Below are 17,214 nucleotides of genomic sequence, written 5' to 3' on the forward strand. Positions count from 1 at the left end.
CAGGGTCGGTGGCGTCCCGGAGGAGCGGGGCTGAGGCTGGGGGCGGCTCGGCTGTGGCGCTCCGCGGCCCCTCGCTCGCTCTGCCCTCGCCGGTGCGTTTTGGCGCAGCCGAAAGCGCCCGGAGCCCATCACTGGCGTTGGCGGAGGCTTTCTGTGCAGTGTGGGTCGGTATCCTCACGGAAATCTGCCTCTCCAGCCAGTTTTAGCAATGTCACTGAATTCCTTCGGTGTAGTAGAGTGTAAGAGGCGAAAAAGACAAGAAATATTACATTGCTCTTGAGGGTTAATATTGTTTCCCGATAGTGACTAAGGCGGGAAAGGGAGGAGTCAGGTCCCAGCCTGTAAACAAAACAGGTGCGTGTGCTTGTATCTTAGCAGCCAGCAGTTACTCGCGGTAGTCAGGATAGTGGGTTTGCGGGTCCAGGGGATGTACGCTGGTTACAGGACTCGGCAGCTGGAGCAAAAGTAAAGGCGTTTAGCTTAAGAACTGTGACATTAGTCTCTGGAGTCTGATAGCCCTGTGTTACTGCTGACTGCAGAAGGTGGAATAGTTTTTTGTAGCTCTGCCCCTGGGAAGCTGGGAGTATGGCAAGAGATAAAACACTTTTAAATTCTCTGTTAAATTTTAAGACTTCTGCTATTAATGAGAAAAATGAGATCCACTGTTATAGCTTCTCTTTCTACTGAACAAGAAAAGGAGGTCGTTAAGAGAGGAAGCATTTTCTAAATGAAATCACTGTGAAATCATTGAGAAATAATTGGCTGGTAGTTCTCAACAATTAGTCAGATTATAAAGAGAACATGAATGGGGCCTGACAGTAATGAGCAGAGGGTGCACTTACATGAGATTTGGATCTTGTGATTACTTTATCAAGATGATTTATGGATTCTGGTCCTTGTCTTTAAACTGGAAAAGTGCTTGAAACCAGCAAGATTAATTGCAATGTGTTACTTTTACTAAAGACAGGGAAATCAAGGCCGTAAATACAAAACTGATGAGGTTGTAGCACTGCAGAAAATAATTTTGAAAGCATGCTAGGTTGGACTAGTAAGTCAACATGATCTGGCATTTCAGGAAAAAGGGGAAAAGTCATGCTCAGATGAGAACATAGGAATGTTTTATTTAACTTACAAGAAGTAATACTCAGTGCTAGTACAGCTTTAGATCTGTCTGGATTCGCCAGATACACTTGAAGATAGAGCAAGAATGCTGATGCTGATTAAGTTGGAAGAAATTTGGTTTAGAAAAAGCAAGCTCATGAGGGGGAGACTTCAGGATGTTAGAATCTTTCAGGCAACCATCTTGTGAGAGGTCTATGTTCCCATCTTTTCAACTCCCTAAACCTCCCCATGTTGTATTCCCTGTGAAGGAGTGGAGCAGAATGTTCCAGCCTTGCTGTGACAGGTTAGCTTAGCCTGGAAAAGGTATATGATGCTGTGTTATGGGAGTGACATTAGCCTGGGCTATCCTTATGGGAATATTTTTCTTTTTTAACATGCATAGTGCAGAGTTTAGTCTAAATTATAAATAATATACTTGTTCAGTAATACTAAGAAACTTACTGGCTTTTATTGGATCTGGAACTTCCTTTTCCATCAGCTTTAATGCAGTTTGTTTGAGACTTGCTTTGAGAATTTGACTCTTTAGTGTCTCTGCAAACATGCCATAGAGTAGCTTGGAAAAAGGCAAATTGTGAGGCTGTTTGTATGCAGTATTTTGATACAGTCTCTTGGTCAATAATACCTTGCTGAATTGCAATCTAGTGAGGCTCTAAAACAGTATTATGCACTGCCTCAGTGCTTCTGACTATTGTTTTTCAGAGAACTTGATATTTTTGTGCCCTTTGGTTGTTAATTGAAGGAATGTCAGTAACTTAGAAACTGGAGACAGTGTAAATATCCTGGAAACAGGAAATTAGTGATTACTTGTGAAAAGGTTCTGAAATGACTCGTTTATCTTTATATGGGATTGAAACAAGACCAGAATCCACTTACAATGGTAGCATCCTGCAGGTTAGAATGAGACCTTTTTGCCTCCCTTTATATAGTTCTCTGCTCCATTTATTATGTGCTTCCAGTTCTAAAAGCAAATATGTCAGGACTGTTTTTGGCAACAGTCTGTCTTGCTACATAAACTTACTGCTTTCTTATGAGCTGCATCATCTTCTTCCCTTGTGGCCTGCCTTTGCACATAGGCATTCTTGTGTATGTAGGTCAGGGATTCTTAAAATTCTCTTCAGCCTCTCTGACTGTGGTAATCACTGCACACTGCTTCTGCAGCTCCTCACCTTAGGAGCTGTGACTTATGGTCAAAGAACCAGAAATTCTGTCATATTGCCCAGTTGAGGATAGTCTAACCTTAGCAGGTGGTCAGATCTCATTGAGAGCAAAACTTTATCATCTTTATACTCATCCGTCTTGACTTTGCACTGGAATGCATGAAGAGGATTTATGTCATTTTCTCCAGTATTTAAGTGGTGATACCTCAAGAGTTTCTGAAGAGTTCTTCTGATAATGTCTCTGGCATCACTGCTTAAGTGGAAGCTTTTGGAACTTAAGCTTAGTGTCTTTGTTTCTAGGTGCAAAGTTTTTCCTTGCTATTTTAAGAGGTGTTTTACATAGCCTAGATGTTAGCTTCAACGTTTCCCAGTGTTACTTCTACAATTAGTATTTTAATTGCATACTGATTTCACAAAAGGTTTTATGCCATTACAGTTGGGTGCTGAACATTTCTTGTGCCTTTGTCACGTGGAGTGTCCATAAATGTGTATGGTTGAAGACTTGTTTCACAGCTGATTCATTTCCTGAAGTATTGTCCATGCTATACATTTTGCTTCCCCTATGTGATTAGTATGAAATGGTGTAGTTATGGGCAGCATGAAGCAGCAAGCATGTTATGGTTAAGTCTGGGGGTTTTAAGTTTTGAATGCTTGAGAGTTCCTAAGCTCTTACCTGTTTTAGTGTAATTTTGTAAGCAGGAAAGTCATCAATACATACTTTCTGTGTTCATGAGTTATGTTACCTCTTTAAGCATGGTTTCGTACCAGAATATATGAGAATTTCATTTGTCTTGTGAAGTTTCTGGTAAAGCCTCCCACTGATTTTGATGGTATTGGTTTTGACTCTTCCTGCATGGTGGGTTTTTGTTTGTTTGAACTCTCAGACGCAGAGAGACAGAGATGACAAAAACCTCTTTGAGGGGTTTGCATGTTGGAGCACCAACTTGACTCCTTTCTAGTCAGTGTTTAAAGACAGGCATTAAGGATTTGTGTAAATGTAAAAATAGTGGGTTTGTGTGAATGTATTCTCAAGATGTCATATGTTGCATGTCTGGTAAGAGGAAAAAAGTGCATATTTCCTCATTCATTTCCATTTTGTAGATAAAGGAATAGCTTGAAAGTGAAGCCAAGGTTTAGCAAGTGAAGGAACTCTGCATTAATGTTGATATTGAGTACATTAATTTGGAGTTAATGTGTTCCTGACTGTTCCTTGTGTTTTGCATCTGTCATGCTCTATTTTCCATAGAATTCCAAGGTGAGGTAATAGCATGTACTTCATCCCACTGCTTTCCACTCCCAGAGCACTGCTGTTGGAGTAAACTTTATTCCTATGTTTGTGTAATGTAACTTATTAATAAGAATGCAGTCATCGATGCAATGATTTATATATTAATTCAAATAAATAGGCTATGTGAAGTAGTTTAGTATTAATTACTGTCTTTAACTCTCTCAGGAAAAATACGATGCAGATTGCTGTGGAGTGAACTGTTGGGATTTAATTGCCTTCTGTCTTCAGCCTTTCACTGTTCCATTAACTGATACATGCTCAGTGCAGTGACTTAGTTTTATCTCTTGTCTTTTGATTCACTGTCCAGATACTAGGTGTAGTGCTGTAATGGGAGGTTTTCACAGTGTGTGAAGTGTGCCACATGCTCTAGAAAGCCCTGGGAATTTCCATTGGTGGTCACACTTAAACCCTCACATCTTCACTTTGAGCCATCACACTGTCAGTCTCCATAAAGGGAATCTTGAACCATGATCCTCATTAGTCAAAGAGGATTTGCAGGTGCTCTTTGACTTGCTACTTAGTGATTTCTGTTCCAGCACATGATCAGGCAATTCTGAATGTGGGAGATGGCTATGAGTCTACTTTTCCTAGAACAATTTCAATCTGAGTAGTTTCTGTTCTGGATTTGGAAAATTAATATTGATTTATTGGGGAGGTGGAAGAGGGTGAAGAGGGAGAATGACTTTTTTACTGAAGGAGCATGAAAAAACAATCTTTCCCAGCCTCCTGCCATCTCTTCCCTTTTTCTTCCTCTTTTCTCTGGTTAGGTTAGCTGTAATATGAAGTCAGCTTTATCACATTGCTATTTAGGCAGGGAACAGCGGGGTGTGGAGGGAGTGTGTGGTATATCAAGTTTGTTAAAACTGAACTTTTGTTTACCTCTTGGTGTCCTAGTGCAGTACTCAACACAGTAAAAATAGTTGTTAGACAAGCAAGATTAAGATCAGCAGCATATAGCATTTTAGCATAACAGTGTAATAAACTTCTGTGAAATAACTTCTGCTTCTGGCGTGGCTTATGAGGACAGACCACGTCTTGCAAGAGCTCCTGTGAAGCTCTGGGTGCCACCTCAGTGGTTGAAGAAGATTATCCAAGCCAAATTTTTCAGATGTTCAGGGGGCTGCAAAATGATCAAACCTTTTTTCTTTTTTTTTGTTTTTAAATTGAATTCGATTGAAAAAGGATCTGAAAGTAGGTAACACCCTGTTCTGTCTTTGGAAGTGTGATAGTTGGAACAGCCTGATGTGTGTTCAGTAAATGACATTTCAGTCTCTATCTGCATGTTTCCCCTGTGCTGTGATTCAGTTTCTTAGTGCAGATAAAATGCTGCAAATACCCTTTTTTTTTTTTTTAAATCTGAGATTTACAATAAAAACCTGTCCAATTTTGTTTAGCTTCCTGTCACTTGTGTCATGTAGACATGTGCTTTTTTAAACTTCACTAGACAGCCTTAAACTCTTGCCTTTTGAGAGGGTAAAGCTGGAATTTGACACCTTTCCAGTCAGTATTTCTGTGCTTGAAGTGCCAGAGACCTGGTGATTAAGCTTTGCCAAGATCAATGGTCTTTGACAGTCCTGATTATTAACCATCACATTGATACCAGTTTTTAAAGTGTCTCTGCAGGCAAGAGAAGGGATGTAACCTTTCTACCTAGATCTTTTTCCAGAATCATGCTTTTCCATATCAGTTACTGCATGCTGCTTCTATTTCTCCTTTTTCTTGCTCAACAGTCCTTTGACTTTAATGTACTTCCACAGAAATTCACTGAGTTGCCCCAAGAAGCATCATGGGACAAGTGTTACGTACTTTCTAGTCCTTTGTTGACATGGATAAGCACTCCTAACTCATCTGATTAGTTATGGATTCATTTCATTTGTCGCAGGTTCTGTTTAACTTTTCTCTCTGCACCAGTACTAAAAGGAAATGTTAGGGTTTTTAAATTGTACAGCAGTTACACATAGTGTGTGTATGAGTGTGTCCCAAGTTTCAGTGACTGAAAACAAACGTGGTGCATGTGAAAGTGGTAGGATAGCGTATCACTGATAATTATTTTTTCTTTTAGGTACATGTATCATGTTTTGACTAAAAATACAACAGTAACAGATCACAACCGCAACCTGCTGGTGGAGACCATTCGTTCCATAACAGAGATCCTTATATGGGGGGATCAGAATGACAGCTCAGTGTTTGAGTAAGTATTTCTACGCAGTTTTGGCTCTGAGTTTGGTTTTGAAGAATGATTAGAGTTGCATAGAGATGAAGTTCAAAAGGTTAACTGCACAAGTCTACAGTTGTTTGCACTAGTGTAGACACAAGTCTCCTAGTACCTATTCTCTAGTAGATGGCTAAGCAGGATCATGTTCTTTTCTTATAAAGATACAGAGAATTTGCTTCTGTTAACAAAAGAAGTGTTCCAAGTTTAGAGCCTCTTTTATGTACTGCTGTTTGATTCTCAAATATTTGATATAAATAAAAAAATCTAACCTATTTCAGGACTCAGATTTACTCAGTGCCTCTATTAATTTCATATGACTTAGTTTTTTCCCTTTATATATGGTATTACAAGTAGATAAATTATTCTAGTTATGGTATTTTTGTGGAAATGTTATTTTAATCTTCCTAAAATAGTGTGATAGAAAAACATCAGAATGAATAATCACAGTTGCAAATCTGTCTTCATTACTGCCCTTTTCTTCACTGTTTGCTTCAAGACACATGCTCTTCTATAAAGGCAATTTATGATTGACACAAGTTAATGCATGTGGTGTTTTCAGTTACTTATTTAGTGAGTGGCTGGCTTTATTTTTACAAGATGGTTTCAACGTAGTTGTATCATGATGCAGACTAAGAAAATTAACTTGTTCTGGTTATTCTTTCATCACGTTCCTCACTGTCTTCTCTGGATGGGAGAATTTTAGGAATAAGGATTTTTTTCAGCAGTTAATGTAAAAAAAAAATCATAGATCTGTGTTTGCCACGACCTGGTAGGAAAGAGACCATACTGTTTTCTTTAAATTTCATACATTTTTGATTTAAAGACACTGTGAGCATTCCTTTCAATTTGAGTTGGGCAATAAACCATGAAATAGTGTCTGATAAACCATGAAATCATGTCCATGAAACTTGACAATAAGCCATGCTTGCCTCTGATGTGGGAAAAAAATTAAGTGGATCAGAAAGTAAGGTCTACAGTGTTGAAGAGAAAAAGTGTATGGGGCAAGTGAAAAAAATATAACCTTAATTTAAAAGGTTTGCCCTTCAAAATGATGATTGCAAGGCAGGGAAGATGCCTAATAAGTTGAATGTACTAAGAATAAAGTTTAGAGGGGTATGATCTCTTGACATCACCTTGACATGGTCCCTTCCAACCCCTACCATTCTGATTCTATGACATCCTTCTAATGCTTAATTTGAATGTTTAAGCACCCTCAGTAGTATCTAAAGCTTTTGTGAAATACTCTTCTGTTCTACAGATAAACCTTTGTAGAAGAATTCTTCAGAGATGTAAAAGATGCTGTATGTCAAATTTTCCTAGAATTGTCCCTGATCCTACTAAAATTCTGTTCCTGTTAAATATGACAAGCGACTTAAGAACACTTCTGTTTTGTTTTCAGCTTTTTCTTGGAGAAGAATATGTTTGTTTTCTTCTTGAACATCTTGCGTCAGAAGTCTGGTCGTTACGTGTGTGTACAGCTTCTACAGACTCTGAACATCCTTTTTGAGAACATCAGTCACGAAACATCGCTGTGTAAGGGCAGACTTTTAAGTGGTTTAGAATTAAGTGATCAAGATTTGATTGAATTCTCTTTGATTTAATGAAATTTACTCCTGGTGCCTGTTCCCAGAAGAGCTGTATGAATTGCTAACAATGTTTAGTTGAACACTACTGAAACTTCAATGTTATTTGACTCCAAAATACCATTTAATCTATATCTTCAGTAGTACAAAAGCCATTTGGGGCTACTGAAACACTTATTTAAGTATATTTCAGGGTGCTCTTTAAGTCAACAAATTGGTTGTGGTCTGAAATGTTTGCTTTGCTACTGCAGATTATATGGTAGAACTCTGTTGTGTCATTTGTATTGGAATTGTTATGACATCACTGGGGTTGGCATTCAGCCACTTGTTTACTTCATGTTTTTTAGAAACATATCAAAAGGATAGAGAATTAATAGTTATTTTGAAGTACTCTGCATATCACAAAGAGAAGGTCATATACAATCCTTTGAGAGTTTATGACTTTGGTAGGAAAAGAAAGTGGATTTAAGTGTAATTAGCTGGAATGCCTACATAAATTAAGGAAGGTGAAGTTTATTCTCAATTGTTCTTAGGAGCAAAAGTCTTTGTAGGGAACGATTTCCTTATATTACTGATTGAATCATCAGGTTGAGTGCCTAAAAATTGGGATCTTCAAGCATCAGGTAGTTTGTTGGTAGCTGGTACTTTAAACACAACTGGTTAGCATAGTGATTTTTTTTTTCTTTCTGTTAACCTGTGTAATGTCTCTTATTTTTCAGACTACCTGCTCTCTAATAATTATGTGAATTCTATTATTGTCCACAAATTTGATTTTTCTGATGAAGAGATCATGGCTTATTACATATCGTTTTTGAAAACTCTCTCCCTGAAACTCAACAATCATACTGTACATTTCTTTTATAATGAGGTAAGTGCAGAAAGAGTTGCAGTATAATGGTAAGAGGGTTTTAATTAGAAATGGATGTCAATTTGGCATAGATTCTATTTAGTCTTATCTCAGCGTGTCCTGTGTTTATTTTTATAAATTTGTTTGAGGGGATCTCTGCAAAACCACAATAAAGGTCATACAACTCATACAACTGTAACAATGTGAAAATCCATAAACTAGAGATATGTTGGGCTTTTTTCAGTAGTTCTATAGTCTACTTCCCTGAAAATTCAGCTTGTCTACGCCATGTTTCGTGTGCTTTTACAGGATCTTTTCTCTTGCACCATTTGGTTTTAAGAGGCTTAGTCAAAGTCTAAAAAGCCTGAGTAGTCAAGGCTGGAATTGAACCTTTTTCATCGCTCCATTCCACTTTTTGCCAGAAGAGGGCATTAAAGCACCGAGTATGTGCAGAGTTAACTTGGAAAGCTCTGATGCTTGAAGCCGTTTATTTTAATGCAGAGCTACAAATGCAACTGACAGTGCAATAATTTCCGTTATTCAGTAGAAAGTAAAAGTATCAGAGTAATACATGGAAACGTTTTTCCATTCAGAATCTCAACGAATATTCTGCACATGTATTGTTTAATTAATAAATGCTTTATTTCTTCCTGTTACAGCACACTAATGACTTCGCTTTGTACACTGAAGCTATTAAATTTTTTAACCACCCAGAAAGCATGGTCAGAATTGCTGTTAGGACTATAACTCTAAATGTCTACAAAGGTATGCTTTTTATATGTTAAAAAAAGAAGTGTACAAAATGCTTGTTTCATTGTAGTTTAATCTGCAGTTAGTTACACTGAAAAGTTTTCTGTCTGTCCTATGAGATTGGAAAGCTTAGCACGTTGACATGCTTCAGATACTCTTGGCTTTTTTAAAACAGTTTTTATCTGTGAGGAAATGATACTGGTTGCAAGTGCATATTGTCAGTTCAGGTTTCTGTTTCATAAAAACCAAAACATGTATCAAGCATGTGCAAAGAACTTTAGTTTCCCTTCCAACAGAGATCAGAATGTGACTAGTAAAAAAGAGCAAACAAAATATATCAACCTCAAACCTGAAGTGCTTTATGAATATAAAGTATTTTTCACTTATGAGCTTGAGCTGTATAATCTATGAAGCAGTAACCATGCTGGCTACATCACTTCCTTTGTGATTTGAAGTGCCTTGGAATATGATTGTAAAACTTAGAGATCCTGCAGTCACTCCAGTCTAAAAAAAGAGCTGGACCATTTCTAAAGGTGCCCAGTGAAGGCCAGGAGACTGCAGTTGCAAATTCCTCCACTGGACATTCCACTAGGACATAAGGAGTGCGAGTAATTAAGCACTGCAACAGATATTCCAGAGAAACTGAGGAATCTGTATTGTTAGAAATCTTCAAAACTCAATGAGGTCATAGGCAGCCTGGTTGAACTTTGAAGTTACTTGGGACTGGCTTTGGGCTAGCCAGCATCCAAAAGTTACTTCTCTCTAGATTTTTCTTAGGGTCTATAGTATCTGGAACAGACTGAAAATATCAGAACAATCTCTGTAGAAAAACTAGTGCATATTCAGAACTTCTGCCTCTGAAATCAGTGTGCTGTAAGGTGGATGGTATGTATTATGAAATACATTCACCAAAGGTTTCTGATTCTTTAATCCGTTTTAAATACCACGTTGAATAGATACCACTCTCTGTCAATGAAGTAGTGATTTGATGACAATCTTCATCTTAGATAACTATACGATCTTTATTTTTTAAAACATCAAACAATTGGCTTTGCAGATAACTAGATAGCCTGCATAGCAGAAGAGGTCTTTATAATCCTGACTGCAAGGGACAAAATGTCTTTCTTTTGCATGGTGAGAAATGGGTACTTGCTACTTGTTTTCTGCTTGAAGGAGCTGTAAACCCAAATATGAGCTCACAAAAAGCGCAAAGTACGGGATTCTTATCCTATTTGTTGTATATTTATGTAACTAAATATTTTTATGGTTGAAAAAAACCCCACCAAACTTGTTTAGAATTGTCATTGAATATTACAATGATAAAAAGGTTGGAATTGAAAGAACAGCTCAGATGTTCAAGTTTATAATCTTCTGACTGTCATTTGCATATATTCTGATCTAACACCTACCCTGTATCTTTTAGTTTAGATGCTTTGTGCTTTAGCTTTTTAAACCCTTTTGGAGGATGTCACTATCCCAGTTCCTAATCCTGTTAACTGTTGTCTGTTTCTTTTGCCCTTCCTTCACTGATGATTCCTGTGTTCCTTAATGCAGTGTCATGTAAGTCTAACTAGCTTGACTTTCAGCCTTACTGCTTTATTCTTACACTTTTTTCTTTTGTTTTGTTTCTTTATTAAAGAATGTGCTTAAAGTTTCTGAATTTCACTAGAATTGTTGATCTTTAGACTTCTGTAAATATATCAATATTAGTCTCATGCAAGCCAATTGGGAATTGATACGATGCTTTTGTAGATGTCCATTTCATGCATAAGCTCATGTCAGGTATATACTTGTATGAAAAGCCAGCATGTAATCCAAATTCAGAAGATAGTCTGTATTTCTTAACAAATTATTTTTTAAACAATGGCAACTGATATTTCTTTTTAACAATTTCTCTTCAGTGGACAACCAACCTATGCTGCATTACATTAGAGATAAAACTGCTGTCCCCTATTTCTCCAACCTCGTTTGGTTTATTGGAAGCCACGTGATAGAACTGGATAACTGTGTGCAGACTGATGAAGAGTAAGCTTTTACAAATGCTGGGGAGTGAATGGAAATGCTTTTCCTGGATGTTGATACTTTCCTTGTTTTGTCTTTAGTAGCCCAGTTAGGTTGGTTTTGAATACATTCCCTTGTAGACAGTTGAAGCTTTTCATTCTTGCAGAGGTTTTTTTTAGTGGTTCTTTGAATTAATAGAGGTTAGTGCTGTGTGCTTTGTCTCTGCTAACACCTATACAAGTAAATTTCTGTTTGACAACCTAGCTTTTTCATCATCTTTGTTTTAACTCTGCTAAATTTAATAGATATCCAGAAGACACAAATGGTATTTTTTGCTTCTCAGTCTTATGAACTTGGTCTTTTTAATGTTCCTTTTCTATGTATCCTCTCAGTAGAACAACTGTCTGAAGAGATTCTAGGAAAAACAATTAAAATGGGGAGGTGAACTTTATTGAACATGTGACCTGTCAGACCTGAAATTCTTGTGTAGTGTTCCACAATCAACTGCAGAAATACTTTACTGAATCTGAGTATTGGTTTGCCTTCTGTCCCCCACCTTAGAAAAGGCAGCCGTTTCTTGCTTTCTTAAAGTGAAGAGGTAGATGCTAAATACAATAGATTTCTTCTTGTATTTTTTGAAACAAATCTTACAAGTTTTTATGGATGGTTTTTGAAGAGTTTATAACAATGGAAAGTGTTCTGAAAACTTGGGGAAAATCTTGATATATGCATCCTAAAGCACATATAAACCTGAATATTTTTAGCTAGCTGCATTACTTTACTGAAAACGTTGTGTTTAGGCAAACTGCCTGCAAGGTGATCTGTGTAAGGGATGAATGTTAATTCCTTAAGTTTTTAAGACTGAAGATAACTGGGACTTTCTGCTCTCTTCTTCAGGCACAGAAATAGGGGCAAACTGAGTGACCTGGTGGCAGAACATCTTGATCATTTACATTACCTTAATGATATCCTTATCATTAATTGTGAATTTTTAAATGATGTGCTGACAGACCACTTACTCAATAGACTCTTTCTTCCTCTCTATGTGTATTCATTAGTAAATCAAGATAAGGTAAGCTAATATCTGCAAACAATTAAGTCTTAAATGTATTACTTGCTTTCAGTATGCAAAATTATTTGTTCAGCAAGTGTATTCTGTGGTAAGGTTAACACTGTCAATATCTAAGTTTGCATAATGAAAACCAACATACTTCCCAGACATTTGTGTGTTACATTTAAGTTACCCAAGTATGAAAGGCAGTAATCAATAGTGATTCTTGGTTTTTAAGCATGTACTGTAAGGGATGCGCTTGCTTGAGGAGTCTTCATTTGAGGTAGCTTTCAAGAAGTAAACATTAGTAGCATGATGCTTTCTGAACCTTTTTTATAACATAATGTGTAACAGTACAATATGAGAAGTTAATATTTTTAGTGTAAATGCTTCACTTTGTACAAATAAATGAACATTTCTTGTAACTTTTTTTTCTATAGGGTGGAGAGCGTCCTAAAATAAGTCTTCAAGTTTCTCTTTATCTTCTTTCTCAAGTAAGTATTTGAAGTATTTTTTTCCTATTTCAGAACATGTTTTGCAGTAGTGTTGTGTTCTATAAATTACTGTGTTTTTGTATATTTTGGCAGAGCCTTTAAAGGTAATTTCTCAAACAAAGTTTTAAATATATCAGTTTCAATTAAAAAAGACAAGGCAAGATATTTGGCTTTTTATGGACAGACCAAATAGCTTCTTACTTGAGTTAATATTCGTCTGAGGATCCAGTAACACAGGGTAGCCTTTTGAACATTCAGTGATTATGTACATTACCTGACAAATGGTGTGTAAGAGGGCAACACAACATGCTAGAACACAATTTAGTGGAATTGCCAGTGAAAATTAAATAAATGCTATATTGCACTTTGGATTTGCATAAGCTGGGGAAGATTTGAATTTTCCCATTTGAAAATTTCCAATTTGACTTCCTCAGCTCAAGAAGGACAGGGAACTACTGGAGAGAGTCCAGCACAGGGCCACCAAGATGATCAGGGGACTGGAACATCTTTCATAGGAGGAAAGGCTGCGGGAACTGGGGCTGTTTAGTCTGGAGAAGAGGAGATTGAGGCGAGATCTTATTAACATTTATAAATATCTAAAGGGTGAGTGTCAGGAGATTGGGACATCCCTTTTTTCTATAGTAGACAGTAACAGGACAAGAGGTAATGGGATGAAGCTGAAACACAAAAAGTTCCACTTAAACATAAGAAAAAACTAAACATAAGAAAAAACTATTTGACTGTTCAGGTGAGGGAGCCCTGGCACAGGCTGCCCAGAGGGGTTGTGGAGGCTCCTTCCTTGGAAATCTTCAAGACCCACCTGGACATGTTCCTATGCGACCTGATCTAGGTGATCCTGCTTCTGCAGGGGGCTTGGACTAGATGATCTCTAAAGGTCCCTTCCAACCCCTAGTATTCTATGATTCTATGAAAAACAGGAGGAGCAATGGTTTTTATTGTGTCATTGAAAAAAAACCCCAAACAACTCACAACTAACCAACCAAACCCCAAAACCCCTTCAAAAGCAACACCACCAAAAACTTCTCACAATTTGAATACTATTATGTCTATACCTTAAGTCTATAATTAAGTACTTTTTACTTCTTATTCTTGCCAGTCCTACCTGTTTTTCTTTCTGGAACTTATTTTCAAGTGAAGGGAATTTGACAGTGGATTTTTTTTCTCTCTGTAGCCTTTGGTGCATCCCTACAACACGAAATGCTTTCTGTGAAAATCATTTTGTTCTGTATTTATAGAATAGATACTTTTTCCTTTAAACTTATGATTTTACATTTTTTATTTTATTATGGTCTGAACCTTAATTTCATCATCATTTTTAAGAACTTTTCAGAAAAATTGTATGTTTTTCAGAACAATATAACTGAATGCTTCTTAATTTAAACTTAAACATTTTTTATGTTGTTGGCGGTATTTACCACAGGTAAAATCTCGACAACAACAGCTTCATGTAAGTGAAGGGATCTGCATTGTAGGGTTGTATATGGTGGCCTGCTTTAACTTCTTTGTTTTCAGCAGAAGTATTGGCTAGGTATCTCTTCAAGATGTTACATCTACATTCTTGGCTTTAGTAAAGAAAATAGAACATCTTTCCCAACTACAAAGAAATGAAAACATATTTTGTATATCAGAATGGTATATGATGTAGAAAATTAAGCTGGTTTTTCTCTAACTGCAGAAACATATCTTTTTGCACCTCTTTTTAACCTAGAGTCTGTCTTTGAAGTGGGATCTGGAAAAGTGTACACTGAGTATCTGAAAAGCCTTTTTAACTGTTTGTTGTTGACACCAGACATACCCTTGAGGCATTACTCATTTATTAGAGACAAGGCCTTGAGAGACTTATACTGGCAGTCATCTACTGTTCACAAAGTGAATGTATGACCTACTTATGCCAAAACATGCTTGCCTATAGTTGAACTTTCTGAATTACAAGAAACTTGAGTGATTTCTGAGGTTGTTAAAAATATTTCTGAAGTGTGTTGCAACTTTCCATAGTTTCACATAGGTCACCACGGCATGGTAACGATCACTTCTCAAGGTCTGCAATGATTCTGACTTCAGCCTGAAAACCTTTAGAGATCTTGTTTAGCTAGATATTGTCAAAACAATTATTAGCTTTACTGATTTTGAAATTATTTGGGGATTTTTCAGTTAGAGCCAGTGTTTCTGCTTTGATATTCCTGTGAATAGATATAAACTTACATAAGACTATTGTGGCTGGACCAACTTTGTAAGCCTTGCACCAAAATAGTACTTAGAGCTCTTAAAGCACCAAAGCACTTTTGTATAAGTGCTTTCATGTTATAGGTAGTATGGCCCTTATTCCTGTGTTATATAGCTGATTTGTAGCTAGACCGTAATTTCATAGCCAGAAAAGCTGCTTCTCATCCAGTTCAGCCTATTGTGTGATGTTTGCTCATGAATCACTGCAAAGTGCTTGTGTGCACAACACAGAACTTAGTGTAACCAGTCACTGGCATACAAGAAGGTCAGGGGATATTGTGTACCCTGATCAATTTGTGCAGTTTCTCCAAAAAGCAGTGTTCTGGAGCAGTTGTAATATGAGTTCCTTTTTAGAACATCACACAACTTTCATTTCAAAATTGATGAGGAGAAAGAATTTACATTTTTCAGAGGAGGGAAGAGTATGAAGAACTATTAAAACTAGGTAGCTTCAAATGAAGAGAAAGGTCAAATACCTGTAGAGAGGATTAGGGTTTCTTCCTGTGTTTTTGAAGTGATTTTATGAACTACCAGCATTAGCAATTGTACTTTATATGTAAACTGAAGAAATCAGATTAACAAGGTCAAAGTATGTTCAGTGGCTGAAATCATGAAGCTGTCTGTGTTCTGTAATATGTCTGATATGTGTTTCTGCCCTTTTAATAGGTTTTTCTAATTATACATTATGCCCCTTTGGTGAACTCCTTGGCTGAGGTTATACTTAACGGCGACCTCTCGGTGTTTTCTTCTAAAGTTGAGCAAGACATACAGAAAAACTCAGTAAGTGGCCACCTTTAATTCTCTTTAAATTTGTTTCTTTTAGAGGCAAAGATAATATTTCAAAACCAAAATCTAGTATCTGGAAACTGGTAAGCTCAGGTGAATGTGTTTAGGAGAGAAGAGCAGCAATTGGAGGTTTCATCTTTTGCTGTTGGATATGGTAGCAGAAGATTCTGGGTGCAACTTAGAGCATCATGTTCTTGTCAAAGTTGCAATATTTTTGTGCATGCATACATATTTCAGGTAGTGGTATAAGTGGCTTCTGTGGAAGTCAGACTCTGCAAGGCTCCCATTGTTTTGATGGGGCACTTTTGTGTCCCATCCTGTTTTCTGTGTTCAGTTTCAATTATCAGCTCTGAGGGTTTCAAGGGGTAGATATACTTCAACTTTTCAATGATATAAGTCAACTTTTCCAAATTTCTTCCTGTTGTGCAGTGGAAGCTGTGTGGGCTAATCTTAGCCAATGGCTTTTGAAGTCTGGTATTTTGATATTTAGAATCTAACCTTTTTTTGGAAGAAACTGTAATTTAATGATAGAGCTGACAACAAGATAAAGCAATCACATCCTTGTGTTAGCAAATGTCTGACCTTCTGCTAGCTGCGTACTGAATGTGGTGTGTTACTTGTGCAGAAGCAGCTTTCTTACTAGGAAATTTGTGGTGAGAAGGTGGGGCATCAGTTGTTGCAGAAGTGAGATTTTCTTTTCCTGTCATGGTTACTGTACAAAATTGCAAAATAGACTATGTTTGTGTGCTTGTGCTGTTAGGAATATTAGGGGGTTCCTATAAACTCCCGTTCATCTCTTCCCTTATGTTTGTAATACTATTTAGGGTGCTGTTTCTTGTTGGTCTTAAAGGTGTGTCCTCATAGCATGTGAACAGGTAGCAAATAAGAGGAGTATTGGTTTTCTTGGATAGACATCTAGTGAAACTGATAGAGCTGGAGCTTTGTTACAGAGAAGGCAGAGCAGTGGCACCTTTGGTAGATGAGGAAGAAACTTCCATGAGAGAAACTTTAGTTTTCAGTAAATTCAACCATATTCTTCAATGAAACCTTGGAGGGGAAAACCTGTACTGTCAGAAAGCCTATGGGTGGAGGTTGATTATTTGAAGGAGGAGATAGGAGTAATCTTCAGAAGAGCTCCATGCCCTGCATACAGAGAGAGGAGCTACCAAGTGAGCTTCTCTCAGTTGATGAGGATGAGCAACTGCTGCATGTATATTGCAAGGTGTTTTCTACTGATAAACAGCTCAGTGCAGTGAGGCTAAAGTCAGCTGTAGATATGGAGGCATAGACAGCTTAGAAGTGAGGCAGTTTCTTGTTGCTCTGTGATAGGACTTCTTAGAGCAGGAAGTTGGTTTTTGAACATTGTTAACCAATTTCAGGGATTGTTCTTTGGACAATAAGATGTATCAGGATCATTGTAGAGTTATTACTCTGGTGGATTCTGTTGCAAAGAAATGATGTAGCTTCCATTATCCACTACAAGTGTGTCAGAAGCTACTTTAGAATGACTTCTTGTGGGGTTAATAGAGAAAAGTAACAAGCAAGTTTTGTAATTTATTTTTTTAACTGAGTTTAGAGTTGTGTTTTTTCTTAAGTCAAACCCAAGTTTATCTTTTACTACTTCCTTTCTGGTATGATTTCCTATGGTAATCATTCTGATATTCCTCTAAGTTTGT

General features: G+C 37.2%; 1 protein-coding gene across 3 annotated transcripts in view; it reads left to right on the top strand.

Annotated features, from left to right (window-relative positions):
- The window catches only part of CLEC16A (C-type lectin domain containing 16A), a 69,748-nt gene that overhangs the window by 395 nt on the left and 52,139 nt on the right, over positions 1-17,214 (top strand). For all 3 annotated transcript variants that reach the window (XM_061991864.1, XM_061991866.1, XM_061991867.1), the window contains exons 2-9: positions 5,630-5,758; positions 7,182-7,315; positions 8,085-8,233; positions 8,872-8,977; positions 10,864-10,987; positions 11,861-12,035; positions 12,455-12,508; positions 15,419-15,532. In XM_061991864.1, coding sequence (XP_061847848.1) covers positions 5,630-5,758; positions 7,182-7,315; positions 8,085-8,233; positions 8,872-8,977; positions 10,864-10,987; positions 11,861-12,035; positions 12,455-12,508; positions 15,419-15,532 — 985 coding nt within the window. The remainder of the gene's footprint in view (positions 1-5,629; positions 5,759-7,181; positions 7,316-8,084; positions 8,234-8,871; positions 8,978-10,863; positions 10,988-11,860; positions 12,036-12,454; positions 12,509-15,418; positions 15,533-17,214) is intronic.

Source organism: Colius striatus, chromosome 3 (assembly GCF_028858725.1).
Source record: "Colius striatus isolate bColStr4 chromosome 3, bColStr4.1.hap1, whole genome shotgun sequence".
Lineage (NCBI taxonomy): Eukaryota > Metazoa > Chordata > Aves > Coliiformes > Coliidae > Colius > Colius striatus.